General features: G+C 45.2%; 2 protein-coding genes across 4 annotated transcripts in view; one reads left to right on the top strand and one right to left on the bottom strand.

Moving 5' to 3' along the window:
• Nucleotides 1-2382: 2382 nt before the first annotated feature.
• CEBPD (CCAAT enhancer binding protein delta) lies at nt 2383-3451 on the top strand. The gene has a single exon (XM_090283720.1). It carries the CDS (start codon nt 2531-2533, stop codon nt 3341-3343), a length of 813 nt encoding a protein of 270 aa, XP_090139846.1. The 5' UTR covers nt 2383-2530; the 3' UTR covers nt 3344-3451.
• A 1104-nt stretch (nt 3452-4555) lies between these two features.
• SPIDR (scaffold protein involved in DNA repair) overlaps nt 4556-17658 on the bottom strand; it is a 396715-nt gene continuing 383612 nt past the window's right edge. For 2 of the 3 annotated variants that reach the window (XM_090283719.1, XM_090283717.1), the window contains exons 14-17: nt 11718-11811; nt 10320-10434; nt 9949-10002; nt 4556-5376 (exon numbers count right to left, since the gene is read on the bottom strand). In XM_090283719.1, coding sequence (XP_090139845.1) covers nt 5242-5376; nt 9949-10002; nt 10320-10434; nt 11718-11811 — 398 coding nt within the window. In that variant the 3' untranslated portion in view covers nt 4556-5241. The remainder of the gene's footprint in view (nt 5377-9948; nt 10003-10319; nt 10435-11717; nt 11812-17658) is intronic. The other variant, XM_090283718.1, reaches the window with a different exon arrangement.

Genomic DNA, 17658 nt, shown 5'->3' on the forward strand with positions numbered 1-17658 from the left:
GAAGTCTCAAATAATTATTTGAAACAGATCTCTAACAATGAGAAATGTTTAAGAACTTTGTATTTACCTTGAATTAATTATTAGTGGAGACATTTCAGAAATGACTATGAACAACTACTGTCACAGAAACCAAACTTTAAATTGTTTTACTATTAAAAAAAAATCTTTAATTTGCCCTCAAATGTCACAACAAATACATTATTGTAGGTCTATAATCTCTTCCTTTCTCTGGGAAAAGGAAGAAACTTCTTTTTTTAAAAAAAATGAATTAATTTTTTTATTTTATATTTCAATTTTAGTTTACATTCAATTTTTTTTTTTTTTTAAATTTCAGGTGTACAGCATCGTAGTTAGACAATCATATACTTTACAAAGTGTTCCACCTGTATTTTCTGGCACCATACATAGTCATTACAATATTTTTGACTATATTTCTTATGCTGTACTTCACATTCCTGTGACTATTTTGTATCTACCAATTTGTACTTCTCAATCCCTCCACCTTTTTCACACATCTTCCCAATGCCCCTCCCCTCTGGCAACCAACAGTCTGTTCTCAGTATCTATGAGTCTGTTTCAATTTTGTTCTTTAGATTTGTCTCTCTCTGACTGACTTATTTCTCTTAGCATAATACCCTCTAGGTCCATCTTAGCTGTTGCAAATGGTAAAATTTCATTTTCTTTTATGACCAGGTAATACTCCTTTGTGTATATGTATCACGACTTTTTTATTCACTTGTCTATTGACAGGCAATTGGGCTGTTTCCAGCTCTTGGCTGTTGTAAATAATGCTACAATAAACACTGGGGTGTATATATTCTTTCGAATTAATATTTTGGATGGGAAGAAAATTCTTACATCTGATTAATTACTGGTTAATACCTTATAGAAATGTAAGACTAGTATCTTTTTCAAGCTCAAATCCAAAATGTCAAACAGCATTCTTAACAGTTTTTCTTCAGTAGCGTTACCTAGTAAACTGAACTTCATCTTAGTAAATATACTTATATTTACTCTGATATATGAATCTACTATTTCACTGAATGTTTTTGAGAATATGGATTTTCCATATAAATACATATTTTTCATTTCCCAATTAATTGGAGAAGACTTTAAGAGTGTTGTTATGGCTTCGTAAATAACAACTAAGAAATTTGTCCTAGGCCTTTTCCCTGGGTGTGCATGGACCGACACTTATACATGACCCTAGTTTTTACCCTTAAAGGGCAATTAATAGTATAATATCAACACGTGTACTCTGAGTAATTCTAAAGCAATATGTTAGTCCTTCTAGAAAGTCTATTAAATATCCCATAGTGTATCATTAGAAGTTACCTCTGGACTTGAATGCAGAAACTCCGGCAGCAGTTTGTGGAACATTTGGTGTTTGGACCCAACGCCTGGTAAATGCGAAGCCGAAGCCAAGGAGAGGTGTGAGATGGAGCCCAGGTTTGAACAGGGACAGTGATTTAGGAGAAATGCCTGTCCCAGATTGCAGGAAACTTAACTAGCAAAGAATCCATACAAAGTCTTTTCACTCATTTTACAATGTGAAGAGCTAGCAACTTAATACCACGTCAGATCTACGAGTATAAATCTTATCTTTCTCCTAAGGGGGAGCCAACTACTTTAGATTCCAAAGAACTTCTTTTTGGACTGTTGAAGAGCGGAAGAAAAAAAAAAAAAGAGACTGGAACTAAACACAGGACTGAAGGAAGATTACCGCCACAAGATGGCACTGCCTTAATAGATGTGGGAGAAACGGTAGTGCGCAGTTGGAGAGCCGAAACACAGGCAGTGCAGGTTCCTCTGGTCCTTGGGCTTTGCGGGGTTCGGAACGGCCTCCGGAACTGGCCAGTTCCTCGCGCCGCAGCCGACAGCATTTAAGGTGGCGGGCAGCTTGGGCGCTGCGACCTGGCTCCTTCTCTTCCTTTAGCCCTGTCCTGCCATCCCTTCGGTCAGGAAGCACCAGCCTCGAGGAGCGGTATCTGTGTCTGGAGAATGTCCCCTTGCTTGGTCCTACCTGGGGTCGCTCTCCCCCGGCCTCCCTCCCTCGGACTATGGGTATTGGGCCGGGACACTCGTGCTAAGGCCAAGTCCGGGTTTTGATTTCACTCCTGGCTCTGAAGAACTAAGAAGCTCCCAACAGCACGAACAGGGAGGAGAGAAGGAGGACCCTGAGGGCGGGCAGAGGGAGGAGGGTCATTCCCAGCAGGACAGCTCGGGCAGGCACAACTGGGGGCGGGGAGGAAGCACACGCCTCTCCGAGCCTCACGCGTGGGGTGGGGGAGCTCTAGGGTGCAGTAAGGAGGAGGGCCGCAGGGGAAGGTTCGAGGGGCGGCTCCGGGACGGGGCGGGGGCTCCAAGGGTGCCGCCACCGCCCACTGCTCCCCTACCCCACGGCCTCCTGGCGCCCCCGCGGATCTGGAGTCAGGGCGGGGCTTGCACGTCAGCCCGGGCTAGAAAAGGCGGCTGGCCTGGCCTAGCGAGGTGACAGCCTCGCTATAACACAGCCAAGCCGGACTCCGCCATGAGCTCCGCCCTCTTCAGCCTAGACGGCCCGGCGCGCGGCGCGCCCTGGCCCGCGGATCCTGCACCCTTTTACGAGCCTGGCAGGACCGGCAAGCTGGGCCGCCTGACCGAGCCAAGCACCTCTTCCTCCGCCATGTACGACGACGAGAGCGCCATAGACTTCAGCGCCTACATCGACTCCATGGCCGCTGTGCCCACCTTGGAACTGTGCCACGACGAGCTCTTCGCCGACCTCTTCAACAGCAACCACAAGATGGGCGCGACGGGCGCGGCGGGCGCCTTGGAGCTGCTGCCTGGCAGCCTCGCACGAACTTCGGGCACCATAGCCCCGCGATCACTCAAGCGCGAGCCCGACTGGGGCGACAGAGACCCGCCGGGTTCGCTGCTGCCCGCGCAGGTGGCCGCGTGCGCGCAGACCGTGGTGAGCCTAGCGGCCGCTGCGCAACCAACACCACCGACGTCGCCGGAGCCGCTGCGGGGCAGCCCGGGACCGAGCCCCGCGTCCGGCCCGAGCCCCGCACCCGGCCCGGTCCGGGAGAAGAGCGCCGGCAAGAGGGGCCCGGACCGGTGCAGTCCTGAGTACCGGCAGCGGCGCGAGCGCAACAATATCGCGGTGCGCAAGAGCCGGGACAAGGCCAAGCGGCGCAACCAGGAGATGCAGCAGAAGCTAGTGGAACTGTCGGCCGAAAACGAGAAGCTGCACCAGCGCGTGGAACAACTCACGCGGGACCTCGCCGGCCTTCGGCAATTCTTCAAACAGCTGCCCAGTTCTTCCTTCCTGTCGGCTGCCGGGGCCACGGACTGCCGGTAACGCGTGGCCCGGGACTGAGGCGTGGGGAGACTCACCAACGACCGATACCTCAGACCCGAAGGGCCCAGAGCAGAGCGCGCCCTGCCCGAAGCTGCGAGAGCCGCTCGGCTGCAGTTTCTTTGGGATGTGTGAGTTAAAGGAAGCTACAGCCTGGATTTGGCTACCACTGAACTTCGAGAGAAGCTATACATGTTTATTTTCCCTTAAATTATTTTTATAATGGTAGCTTTTTCTACATCTTACTCCTGTTGATGCAGCTAAGGTACATTTGTTTAAAGACTTTTAAGACAACCCTTTATATTGTAGATATGAGGAAAAGACTGAGCATGCTCACTTTTTTATATTAATTTTTACAGTATTTGTAAGAATAAAGAAGCATTTAAAACCACCCGATTCCTGTATTTACGGTGATTCCTGCGGGCTGGGGGCCCCAGGATCCCCCTGGGAAAGGGCGCATTCCAGTACCAGGTGTGCAGCTCGGCACCTGGAAGGCCGCACGGGACACAGGTGTGTCACCCCCGGACAGGGGAATCAAGCTTCTTAGAAGAGAGGGTCTGCTTTGCTTTTGAAACATGCCAAAGTCTATCTCCAAATCTTTTCTTTAACTTGCCTAAGATCAGCGAAGCACGACTAAACTCACGTAAAGCTAGCAAATTTCTGGTGTAAGGTACTCGGAAAAAAGTACCCAGGCTTGGGGAGGGGGACTGGCTGGCTGGCTGGCCCGCTGGCCCTGGAGCTGATCGGGACCCTATGGAGAACAGCTAAAGAGCTCCCTAACATGAGTTGGCTGCTTGAGGGCTGAGGGGGGTAATGGATGGCTCGGGTTATTCTGAAAGCATGTTTGGATTATCGTTGGTTTTCATTGGACTTTGCTTTCACTTTCCTGTCCCATGGACAGCTTCAAGTAGATTTTCAAAGTGCGTGTGAACACAAAATAATCATGTAGTAGATGAAAAGAATAGCCACAAAGCTACTTAAAACCGGCTATTTTGCCAGTAATGGCAATGTTTCAAAGCTTAATCTGGATAAGTAAATAAAGCCCTTCACCTTTTCCCCAGTGAAGGTGGGTGCTAGGCACCCTTTCTCTATCTCGGCTGGTACATCTATATTATGTAATTAATTAACTATGACCTGTTATGATTATATCGTTATAAGGGAGAAAACAAAATCTTTAGTGTCCAAAGCTAATTAATTCATGGTTTTATGTTTAAATCTCTGTCAACAAAATAAACGTTAACAATCCACTCCTCTTCAGTCTGTGATCTTGGATCTCAGTGCACAGTATGATCAAACAGGCATACCTAGCGTGAGCTAATTACACCTCTGCTCAGAACCTATAATCACACTGGTTAACTTACTTACACTTTATGGGTAACATTTTAGATTCTGACAAAGTTCCCCAGAATATTTTCCTCCAAAATACTGAAGTTAAAAAAAGTGCAAATGCTTAGGTTGGACATTTATTGTAACAAAACAGTAATATAACAATATAGGACAAAGGTTTAAGCTTTGCAGTATATTTGGGGAATGGTAAAACAAATATAAGAAAAACATGTTGAATCATGGTAGAATTAAACACTTTAAAATTGCAACTGAACAATTTTTTTCTTGCTACAGTCTAAGATAAATACAAAATGAAGACCTCTATCTTATGTAAGCTTTAACAGTTACGTTTCTAAGTTTGCAGAAAGGTAGTAATATATAACCGTAGAAAAAAATATTTTGATTTATAGTTTACAAAAACATTTTAACATGAGCCCCAGAAAAATCTTAAGTTCCATTTCAAGATCATAAATACACTCACTTTATCCATAGTTAACAAATTACCAAAACCCCCACCAGCACCCTTGTAGCCACACTGCAATCTTCACAGATTCCTATGACAATCGATGGTAATCTTAGGAGGCTCTTTCTGTACTCAGAAGCTCAATTTCCTCCAGTCCAACGCAGCTGGTCGGGTGGGTGGTTATGGACTGAACAAAACAATTTAACAACCCCACCTCCTTTCCGATGACACTCTTTACTTCATAACTCTGCAGTGAGAAAAGGCATGCTGGTTAAAGCAAACAGAGTTAGCCCTGCACGTTCTGTTCCCAACCACACAGAACACCAAAGAGCAGAGATGGCCTTTCCCAGTCCATGACTTTCCACTCTTCAAGTGGTTGAGAACAATATTGGTAAGGAGGAAAGAAAAATGAAGGGCTGTGATAAAAAGCCCATTTATACGGTAAGTGAAGGAACTAATTTTTTCTGATAACTGAATCCTGTTTTTACACAAGAACATTTAAAATGTCTTACTGATGTTTGTTAGTGGATGCAACCATAGGCATCTCTCAGCTGGCTGTCTTAGGAGAGGGACAAGGCTGGGGGAAGACCTACAAAGGGGAGTGCCCTGTTGATGAGCTGCCAGTACTGGGGGCTGGGCATGCGTCATGCTTGCAGCTGTCTCCCACTTCCTTGGGGGCACTTCCCCAATCTAACAACGCTTCTGGTCAAAGGATTTTCTAGTACTTTGCCCCAAACTCCCCTCCTTAACGGGATACTATTTCTTCTAGAGTTAATACCGAGCTAAACACCTCTACGCTGTATGCAGAAAGCTTTTTATTCACATTCTATTTGACGAATCTCTTATGATGACTAGTTAATCTTGGGCAAGTTTCAGGTCTTGATGAAGACACAGGACACTGGGCAGCAGTGGTGGCAGGTGACCAGGCTAGGAAGATGGAGTGTGTCCTCATTAGTCTCTCTGGATCAAACCTCAGAATGTTTTCTTTCTGGAGTGGAGGTGGGGCTGAAAGTAGACAGGCTAAAATGCATTGGGGAAAATGACATCCCCGGTCTTATTGGGGACTGAAGCCCTAGAAGGTAATGTGTTCTTTCAGAAACTTCTTTGCTGCCATCTGCAGAGCAATATCAGGAGAAGTATCACTTCTCTGACCAAGATCCTTGACAGATCTCTACAAGAGCTCTGTTCAGTATGCATTACAAAGCAGGCACATGTCTGTGGCTCCTTGTTGCCCTTCCATCAAAGGTGGGCATTGCTGCCCTCACCCTGCGTCTAGGCTGGGCTCAGTGACTGGCTGCTCATGGACAGAGAAGTGGACAGAACAATGAATTGTGCACGTCCCAAGCTCGGTCAGGAAAGGTACCCAGCTTCTGCATGCCTCTCTTGGGACCCAGGCACATGCTGTGAGGGGGTCCTAAAGGAGGAGGGTGTGTGGATGTCTGGCCAGAGCCTGAACTGGTCTGAGCACAACAGCCAGCTGAAGGCCTTCTGTATCTCCTGCCCAGCCTCTGGGGCATCAGCTGATGCCACTGGAGCAGACGAGCTGTCTTGGCAGAACCCTGTCCAAACTGAAGGTATGTGTGCAGAACAAGTGTGGAAACCACCAAGCTTTGAGATGGCTTGTTTTGAAGCAATAAATACCAGGATCAGTCTGGGATGTGAAAATGTCAGGTTTGGCAGCTACAGTCTTCAAAAATAACTATCATTTATAAATGGAGATTAAACTATAAATATTATATTTGGTGAAAATTAAAACAATCACATCTACCAACAAAAACTTATGTGTACTCTTATAGAAATGAGTATGTGCATATGTGTGAAATGTGTCTCTTTTTAAAAGGTACAATATATTTTCCCTTAACTTTTCCAAAAACTAAAGAAACCAACTCCAAATTTCATATCCTTGTCAGGTTATACTCGAGAACTGACATGTACAACAGCATATTCCACTGTTTGCACTTCTTTAGCAGGACCACATTAAAGTGAAGGCATAAAACTGAACACTCACGTATCCTAACTAGAAGCAGTGCCTTATTCAAGGCAATGGAGTTAAGGTTCTTATAGAAAGTCCTAATGTGATTCTTTGGATTTTGGCAAATGTGCATTCTCACCCAGAAAATGGATAGAATCCAGACTGGAAAATGCATGGCTGATGTCTGCACATAAGTCCTTTTTCTAAATCCTCACCCGAGGACATGCTTATTGATTTTAGAGAGAGGGGAAGAGAGGGAGAGAGAGAAACACTGATGTGAAAGAGAAACATTGATCGGTTGTCTCTCATATGTGCCCTGACTGGGAACTGAAACCACAACTTCTTGGTTTATGGAATGATGCTCCAACCATTTGAACCATACTGGCCAGGGCACACATAGGTCCATTTTATACCCATCTTCCAACAGCTCCTTTCCAGGTCAGATATAAGGCTCTGATTATCTACTGGGAGTAAAGCCGGGGGTAGAGGTAAGTTTACTAAAATGTACCTCATGCTTGGAATTTACTTTTATTTTTGTGGTGTCAGCTCTGATAACAGAGCACCTATGAAGTTGGCCCCAAGACTGTCACAACTCGGTGCCTCTCCTCCAATGCATGTGTGCACACATGTAAACAGCACATACAGGTGTATGAGCCCACACACATGTTCACACACATACTGTTTGAGCTCTTGTAGTATTTTACAAAAGAGCATTGCAGTTGAGAAGTTTAATGTATGGGAGGTATAAGCCAACCTCAATCAGAAGGAAATCAAGTTAAAAAGAGGGGATTTCTATCAGGGCTTCCTCTTGGTCTTTGGTTCCCTAAGGTAGAGTGGTCAAAAGCTGTCCCATCACTAGAGGCTTCCTAGAGGGGCAGCAGGCCGCTCTCTGTGCAGTAGTGGGTGGCTGCAGGAACAGAGTGGGAGGGAGGTGTAACAGCAAGCGAGGTGTGCATCATTGCCAAGTGTTGTGGGTTTCAGTTGTTTAGGTTGTGGGTTTTGGTTCATTTTGCTATGTGTTCTCCTAAAGCAATTCTACCCGCACTTTCTCCCAACATTTTCCACAGATGTATTTCCCTGATAACCCAGTTCTGTTACCTTTAGCACCTGTTGAAAGCCCTCTGTCTTGGAAATCTATCTGCCTTACCCAGCACTACATCCTTCTTTCTTCCTCCCTCCCTCCCCTGGGGACTGAGAGATGAGGCAACAAGGAATCAGCCAACAGGCACTGCTACCTTCTCACCTGTTAAACACACAAACTTCATAAGATCAGAAGCACACACACAAGGGTCCCTGTTACCCTACCCACATCTCCTATCCCCAGTCTGGGCTGGCTACTAACTCTGCTAGGTGGTCACTTGTGGGGATAACAATGACTGTCTCTCTGTGGGATATCTCTGTAGCCAACAAAAACAGTGGCTATAAGCTCTGCACTGTTTGTTTTCTTCACAGTAAAATGTGGATTCTTCCCCACTGGGATGTTGGGGAGATTAACTGAGACAATATGTAAGAAAACTAATGAGCACAGTTCTTAGTTCATTGTAATCTTACATTTTACTTTCAAATAATCAGGGAACACTTGTTTATAAACCTTTCTGCAGTCTGGTCTAAACATCAATCCCTGTTGGCACAGCAGCCCCTTGTTTAGCACTGGGGTAAAGGGTTGGGGGGGAGGGGGTGTCACCAAGTTGCTTTAAAGAGACATGCCCAGGGAGGGAGCCAGAAACTCTTTAGTTCCATAGGTGATTCTACCCTGAAATCAGAGCTGGGAACCATAGTCAGACCAGCGATTCTTAAAGATTCTGTTCATGGATTTATCCACATTCCAGTTTAATCCAAACTGATAGTCACAGTTTAGATGAAAGAATGGAAATGGCCGATCCACAGCCTGGTGGTGCCAAGCCCCTCTTGAGGTACAGGAGGGGTTAGGACAACGAATGGCAAGGTGCTGGGTGGCAGCCTCCACAGGATGTCAAATCAGTCTCCAATTCTGGCTGGAATCAGAGCTGGAAGTTGGCCTTGGGAACCCATCAGACAATTCTGTAGATGACCAGCCTCCCCTTTCACCACAACCTCATGAGTTGGCCCTCGTGTACTGCCTAGATGTGGACGCTGATATGGTCACAGATACCTCTGTACCCAGCGGTCAGTACCCAGTGCACTTCTCTGGGGTTCAGCAATCCCACGGGCCACTTGTGGTGCCTTTAAATGGCTTACAAGACAGAGGTGGCCTCTCGAGGACAGACTGCTCTCGTTTATGAGGACTGAATTTCATGAAGAAAACTATCTTTGGCCCATAAGTTATATACGGGTGGTGTTTTTCTTGGAGGAGTACACCACTTTATTAAGTTACACTACAGCGTGCACTGCACACTCTACTAGGTCACACTGCGCCGTGCACACTGCACACTCTATCTACTAGGTCACACCACACTGTGTGCTCTGCACACACTACTAGGTCACACCGCACCGTGCACACTGCATACTCTGTCTTCTAGGTCACACCGCATTGCATGCACCGCACACTTGACTAGGTCACACCATACTGCACACACCACACACTCTTACTAGGTCACATATCTACTATAAGACTGATCAAGAAATATCCTCAAATTCAAAAAGCACAGATCCTGTTAGCAGACATGGGTGTTTGTCACTGAATAACAGCAGTGACCTATCCATGACTCAGTATCGTTTAAACACTCAGCAAGTACATAATTATATTGTAGGACTGTTGTAATTGAAAGTACATGGATAGGACAGGGGTCTTCATCTGGGGGATGATCTGCTAACTTAGGGCTTAAGAGCGTAAGGGCATACATCTGGGCTGAGTGTCCCCACACTTACCCCATCCTCACAGGCAGCAAACCTCAGGAGTGAAGAGATACTGCTCTGCATCAACTGGGATAACAGAAAAGGGGCCGGGTTAAAAAATCCCATTGCTCGAATAAGCGCTCATGCTAAAAACACTCATGTCCTGAAAATGAGTATGTTAAATATGAACCACCTGTCTTCTCTTTAGTAGCTTTAATCTCAAAGTCTTAAGTCAAATGTGACTTTTAAAGTCACAGATACAAAAAAATTGTGTTCCTGGGGATGAGTCCTTTGCTCTTTTCCCAGGGAAAGAGCGACATATGCAACTGTATTCTGGCCAGTGAGTCAAAGTGGCTCCATGTGGTGGACGTGGGACGCACATGGGCTCCTGGACCAGCTCCTACCTTGACCTTCACTGTGCACTGGGGTCGCGAGGGGCAGTCCAGGAAGACCTCAAGGTGCCTTCTCAGAAGAGGACAGGTGACCACACGGCAGCAGTCTGCACAGGAAAAGGCGCCTCTGTTGTTGGGAAACACACAGGGACGACAAGACTCGAAAATGCACAAATCAGAAGAGTCTAGCAGTAGACAGGCATTTTTCGACACACGAATAGTTGCTGAGATAGAAAGGGGGATTTAGTTTCAAAAGCCAAGTTCTTGAAATAGGCCCTGGGCTCAGCCTGTTCTGAGGGATAAGCACCAGCTTCCTCAGCTTCTAATGGCTTGGTGGGCATATAACCGGGGAAGGGACACTTCGGCAAGGAAGCCTCACTCCAGCTGAGCACAGAGGATGACAGCAAACATCCCCTGAAGCAGAGGGAAGCCCTCTGCCAGGCCAGGGGAAGTTGCGGCTTCCTATCTGCCAGAACGGGAAAACTTGCTTTTAATCATCAGTATCTATGCTCCTTATTGCTACCAAGTAAACCTATGATGCATACTCTTCTTGTCTCTTAAATACAATCCAGTGATGAGTTGTGTATACATAATGCCACCAACCTAGGAGATGTCAAGGAGGCATCTGCCCTTTGCTTCTTTTTATTTTTTAAAATAATTTATTTATTTGTTTATTTATTTATTTTTAGAGAGAGAGGAAAGGAGAAAGAGAGGGAGAGAAACATCACTGCGTGGTTGCCTCTCACTCGCGTCCCCATCTGGGGACCTGACGTGCAACCTAGTTATGTGCCCTGACTGGGAATCGAACCAGTGACACTTGGTTCGCAGGCCGATGCTCAGTCCACTGAGCCACACCAGCCAGGTTTCCCTTCGCTTCTTAAGAAGCAGAAAAGTAATGAGCCCCTTTCTATCTGTCATGTGACACAGTCAACTTGGGAGGCCAGAGAACTGTGTGTGTGTGCCCACCTCAGACTCCAGCCCCTAGGGAGTGGGTGCAGTAACACTTGCAGGGAAGGAATGGCTATTTACGTAGCTGTTCGTTGGACTCTGGAAATATCTGTGCCCCTGCAAAGGACAAGCTGTACAGTGACCAGTTTAGCTTTATTTACTCATGTTCACCCTGAGTTTTTCTCTTTTCTCTTAATAATAAACAAGCTGAGAGCAAAACCTGGTTCTTTTCTCTTTCAAGATAGGAGCTGCAAGGAACAGCCAAAATCCCTGTCATGAAGAAGACACTGTTAGGTAGTGATGTGCACCACAGCCTCTTCCCTGCAGCTCAGCAGACTTGGTTCTGCTCTCAGGGCTCAAGCCTGGCCCTTGGCGTGGAGGAAGCCTACCTGAGGTGGTGGGGATCCCAGGCCTGGGTGACTGCTGCCCTTGGGTCTTTCAGGCTAGATGCTGCCTCCTTACCTGTCTTCTGGACTCTGTTCCAGCCTCTCATTGCCACACAGGTCACACGTAGGCCACGAGAAAGCAGTGCTTTCATCCACACCGATCACAGTGCCTAGGCCCAAATGAAAGCAAAGCCAGTCTCAGAGGTGGGGCCTGCCCTCCCAACTTCTCTTTGCTCCTCAGGACACAGATGATAACAAAGTCCCTCAGATTTTTTTTCCTCACTTGTGAGTTTATATAAATGTTTCTGAGATTTTTATAATTTTCATTTATTGGATGAACAGACTTATAGCAATAAAAAGTACATTTTAAAACCTTCCCCCATCACTACCTAACCAAGTGTTTTCATTTTTGCCTGATCTTTTCTAACCTTTTCCCAGATGCACAGATACTGAAATCATTACATGCAAACCATCAGTGTAATACCTCATTCTACCTTTTAGGTTGCTGTATAGCTATTATAAAAACTTTTATCTATATTATTGATATTCCATTTAGGTGATGTAGCATAGCTCCCTCAACCACACTCCATATAGGACATTTATGTCTTTATATTCCTTTAGCGGCTGGCAATGGATATCTTTCTACATAAGATCTTTTCTGTAGTGTGACCCTTTCCTTAGGATAGATTCTTAGAAGTAGAGTTACTGTGTCAAAGAGTATGAGTACTAGATATATAGAAACACCCTTCTAGAAGGTGCTTCCCACAAGGTCTTTCTGATTCACACTCTTACCATTCACTGACAGAGTGCCAGTCACTGCACTGCACGCTGTTACCACTTTAAGTATTTGCCTCCTTAATAGGCATAATGGAATTCCTTTTCTTGGTTTCCACTTCTTTGACAAGTAAAAATAAATATTGTTTGTTAGTATCTACTATTCTGTGATTCCTCTGGTTTCCTGTTTCGTTTTTACTCCAACATTTGTAATTTATATTTTCAACAAACAGATACATACACAATGCTATTTAGTGTGGGATGTATGTGCAGCACTGAAAATACAGTTGAATGCTACAGTCCCTACTTCACGGGCTCTGCCATCTGGTTGGGAAAGCAGATAAACAAATAATGAGTAAAAATATCTTGATGTATGGGGGAAAATATTTGCAGAAGACATATCTGATAAAGGACTATTATACAAAATATACAATAAACTTTTTTAATCCTTACCCGAGGATATACCCACTGACTTCAGAGAGAGGATAAGTTGGGGGGTAGGGGGGAGACAGAGAGAGACAGAGAGAGACAGAGAGAAACATTGATGAGAGAAAGAAACACTGATAGGCCATCTCTTGTATGTAACCCGACTGGGGACAAAACCCACAACCTGCGACCTTCCAGTCTACAAGAGGATGCCCCAACCAAGCCATGCCAGCCAGGGCTACAATAAACTTTTAAAACTCAAGACTAAGAATACAGCCCTGACAGGTGTAGGTCAGTTAGTTGGGCGTCTTCCCATAGACTGAGAGGTTGGCTGTATGATTCCCAGTCAGGGCACATGCCTAGGTTGCAGGTTCAGTCCCAACTGGGGCATGTATGAGAGGCAGCCAATCGATGTTTCTCATATCAGTGTTTCTCTCCCTGTCTTTCTCGCTCTTAAAAAATCCTGATTAAGAAATAAGCCAAAGATCTTAACAGACACTTTACCAAAGAAGATATACTGATGGCAAATAAGCATATGAAAAAATGTCTAACATCACGTATCATCAGGAAAATACAAATAAAAACAGTTAAATACCATGACACACCTATTAGAATGGCCAAAAACCAGAACACTGACAACACCAAATGCTGGTGAGTATGTGGAGAAACAGGAACTCTCACTCATTGCTGGTGGGAATGCAAAAAGGCACTGTGACAGGCCAGTACGCCAGGACAAGTAGAACAAGGAAACTGAGATGGATAGCTGAACAAAATGGCTAAGCAATTTACAGCCAGATACAGAAGGTCGCCTTCCTATAGGTAACATCCAGGCCTTAGTTGTATTTCAGCTCCAGACCCAGAAAAACAGCAAAACCAGGGGGCAACGCCAGGACCAACTGCAATGACTAATAACTCCTAGTCCTGGCACTGACCAAACAGCGGAGACCACGACCCTGAAAGGGCACACCAGAAAAACTGATGAATATTCTGCTGAAATCCTCCCCTGAGACCTCTCCTAAGATTCCTGCCTGCAAGAGAGAGATAAAAGCCTCAAGATAATGGACCAGTGCACCCTCCTTCGGGGGAGCAGTCCACACCATTCCTTTCTGTCTCTTCTTCCCCCAATTCTTTCCCCACAGGCACATATCTCCTAAACTCTGAGACCTCAAGACTTGCAATCAGGAGTGTAATGGGCAATGGCAGCTTGTCCTGGGCTAATCAATCCCCTGAGCCTGGCCCCCCTTTTCTCTGACTTCCCAGTGAGCTAAGGCAGCCCAGCCTGGGTTCTCCTCTTGCTTCTTCTATGCTAAGTCCTTCCTTGTTTCACTGTCCCCAGCTTTAATAAACATACTCTCAAAGTCACCTGGACTTGTGTTTTGAAGTCTTTCCTACACCAAGTCAGGGACCCACACACTACGGGCTGGCCATCACAGACCCACTGAGGCCAGGCCCCCTGTGTCGTAACAGTACAGCTACTTTGAAAGGTAGTTTGGTGGTTTCTTATAAAACTAAGTATAGTCTTACCATATGATCCAGCAATCATGTTCGTTGGTATTTACCCTAAGGATTGAAAACTTTGGTTTACACAAACACCTGTATGTAGATGCTTACAGCAGTTTTATTCATAATTGACAAAACTTGGAAGCAACCGTTATGTCCTTCAGCAGATAAATGAATAAACAAACTGTGGTCCATCCAGGCAACAGGGTTTTTTCAGCACTAGAAATGAGTTATCAAGCATGCAAAGACATGAAGGAAATGTAAATGTATATCGCTTAAAGAAGCCAGTTTTAAAAAGCTGCAATTCCAACTATATGACATTCTGGAAAAAGCAAAACTATACAAACAGTAAAAAGATCAATGTCTGCCAGGGGTTAGAGGAGTAGGAGGAATGAACAGGTGGAGCACAGAGGATTTTTAGGTCAGTGAAACTATTCTGTATGATAGTATAATGATGGATACGTGTCATATTTGTCTAAACCCAAAGAAAGGATAACATCAACAGTGAACCTTAAAATGACAACAAACTCACAACTATCAACAACTGAATCTAAAAAATAAAAACAAAATTCAACTAAGCAAACCAGAATAGGAACAGAATCAGAGGTACGGGGATCATTTGGAGGGTTATCAGCTGGGAGGGGGAAGGAGGAGAGATGGGGAAATGGTGCACGGATTAAGAACCATAATCAGTTGGTACAAAATAGACAGGGGGAAGTTAAGAATAATATAGGACAGGGTGAAGCCAAAGAACTTATGTGCACGACCCATGGACATGAACTAGGGGGTGTGGGATTGCTGGAGGGTAGGGGCTTACTGGGCAGAAGGGAGCAAAGGGGATAAAAAATTGGAACTACTGTAACAACATAATCAGTAAAATATACTTAAAAACAAAAACAAAAAAACAGTGAACTTTAATGTAAACTATAGCCTTTGGACAATTAGGATATGCCCAAATAGGTTTACCTATTGTAAAAAATGTACAATTCTGGTTGGGGAAGTTGATAATGGGAGAGGCTATGCATGAGAGGCTTACTAGGCTGGCTTGAGGGTCAGGAAAGCCTTCATAAAGCAAGGGAACTGAGCTAGGGCTGCAGGAAGGATAGAGGGCACAGGCCTACACTGTATACTATGGTGAGGCAAGAGGCTAGAGACATGAAGGCAAGGCAGGAAAATGGCTGGAAAATTAACAGACTATGATTATCCAGGGTCTTGCTGAGAACTTTAGACTTGACCTTGGAAGGGATGAGAAGCCAGTGAGGAATTTTCAACAGGAGACTGAGTGGTCTAATTTTCTTGGAATGTGAAGCATTGTAGACATACGTCAAATCACAGAGCATTCTTATTGAAATGTGGTAAAATTAGACATTTGAAAAAAAAGTAAGATGTGACCTACATTTCCTGTCATCCTTCCCACTTTCCACAGTGGGGAAGAATTTGCCTCCCCACTAGCGGAAGCATTAGAAGAAAATTTATCTGTAGAAGATAAAACAGAATTATAAGAACTAAGTAGGTTTGACTTATTAAAAATACACTTGTGCAATGCATACTTGAATGACATTCTGAAAATGAAAATAACAGATCTTGATTTTGAAAAGGCTGCCCCAGCTAATTTTATTGTCCTTGCAAATATAATCAAGATCAAGTTAAAGGGATGGAAATTAAAGTCAATAAGGGCTTAGAACACAGGCAGAAAGGAGCCTCAGCTAATCAGAATAGGCAAAGGCACAAGTAAGGCCGGGGACAGTGGCTACCATCCCCACTGACGTGCGTTCGCAGCGGAGTCCAGCTCACAGCAGTACGTACTTGCTGTCTGCTAAATGAACTAATGAAAAAGAACACTGTTACCAATCAAAGTTCCTTTTTACCCTAGGATATCATTGGGTGTTATGGAATTAAGCAATTTCCTTCCAATTAGGGCATGAGTAGAGGAAATTTATTTCATCTGGGATCTACACATCATTGGTAATCCTTTCTGGCAACACTAAGTGAATTCCAGGGAGGACCGGTAAGTGTACTATTAAGCTGTTAGTATCCAGAACATTCACTTAAATAAGCATCAGGAAAAAAACAATTTTTGTTAGAGTTTGGTGGGCATGTTGCCACACTCATCACTTGGGTGCGATTTGCTATTAAACGCCTTCACTGTCTTTGTCTTATTTACAGAAATCTCTTATAACTAGGTTTCGGAAAGATCTATCACATATTTATTAAAACATTTTTGTCAGAAGGTTCTTTCAGAGGGCCATTTTGGAAGTACTTCCGGGGCACATGGATGCTGCATGCTCTGCACAGTCTGGTGTTCCTGGCACTGTAGGCCGGGTTTAAAATTTCCTTCAGTGACTTTTAGGTCTCTGCCACATGCTACTTCCCACCTTTTTGGCTGACTGAAAGAAGCTGGGACTCAGAAACTTTTCTTCTAGTTAGAGGCCAAAACCTGGTTCGAAGATGGGACTTTGCCACCACTTCCCAAGGAGAAGTGTTCGTGCTTGCTGCATCTATTCCCACAGAGGCAAGCAAGATCATGACCCACTAACAAGCAATGTACCAGGAAGTGGTGAGCAATGCAAGCAAGATGGAATCAATGCTGCAAAATGTTTTCACCCAAGAAAATAAACTGGAAAGCAATGCCTGCATACTATGGGAGCTGGTGTTTAGGAGTCAGAAGGGCTTGGGGTCCAGGTGGAGTGGAGTGGAGTGAGTGCTACCCCTTCAGGGAGGCTCTTTCCTAGGAGCACTTAAAGCCTTCTGCTAGGGCAGGTAGGCAGATGTTGTTAGTTAGCTCTCAGTGAGCAAATGACTCACAGGGCCATATTCTGACTCTATTCAAGCCCTGCTCAGGGAAAATGCTCAATGTTCTGCAAGGTCCAGGTCCTACCAGAGACCCTGATGCCTAGCACTGATTTCAGGAGGCTGGTGAAAGCACCTACTTGGGGCTATACTCTAGATGAGCTGTCACTGGACTTTCTGGGTCAGGGGCAGGCAAAACAGGGCAAGGCTGAGGGGGCTGAGGAGGGGCTATTGTTACTTCACAAAGTAGACAGGACTTGTGGATTTGAAAAGTCAGATGTGGGCAAGCCCACAGGTGGCTGGACAGTAGGATGGGGACGCTCTGTCCATCAGTGGGAACTGGTCACCACCCTAGCCTCTGTCATGGCTGGCACAGTCCTGCATGGGAGGCTGGGCTAAACTTTAATATTCTACAGCTGGGGTTTCCGCTTAATCACTAGGTAAATGGTGCTTATTGGATGATCTGGCAGCACTGTGATTAACAGTCTACCTGCAAATCCACCTGACCTACCCACAGGCCTGTGGGA

Source organism: Furipterus horrens, unplaced genomic scaffold (assembly GCF_987537825.1).
Source record: "Furipterus horrens unplaced genomic scaffold, mFurHor1.1.pri manual_scaffold_7, whole genome shotgun sequence".
Lineage (NCBI taxonomy): Eukaryota > Metazoa > Chordata > Mammalia > Chiroptera > Furipteridae > Furipterus > Furipterus horrens.

Excerpts from the sequence above, each read along its gene's own strand:
- CEBPD (XM_090283720.1), top strand. The coding sequence starts at position 2,531 with ATGAGCTCCGCCCTCTTCAGCCTAGACGGCCCGGCGCGCGGCGCGCCC.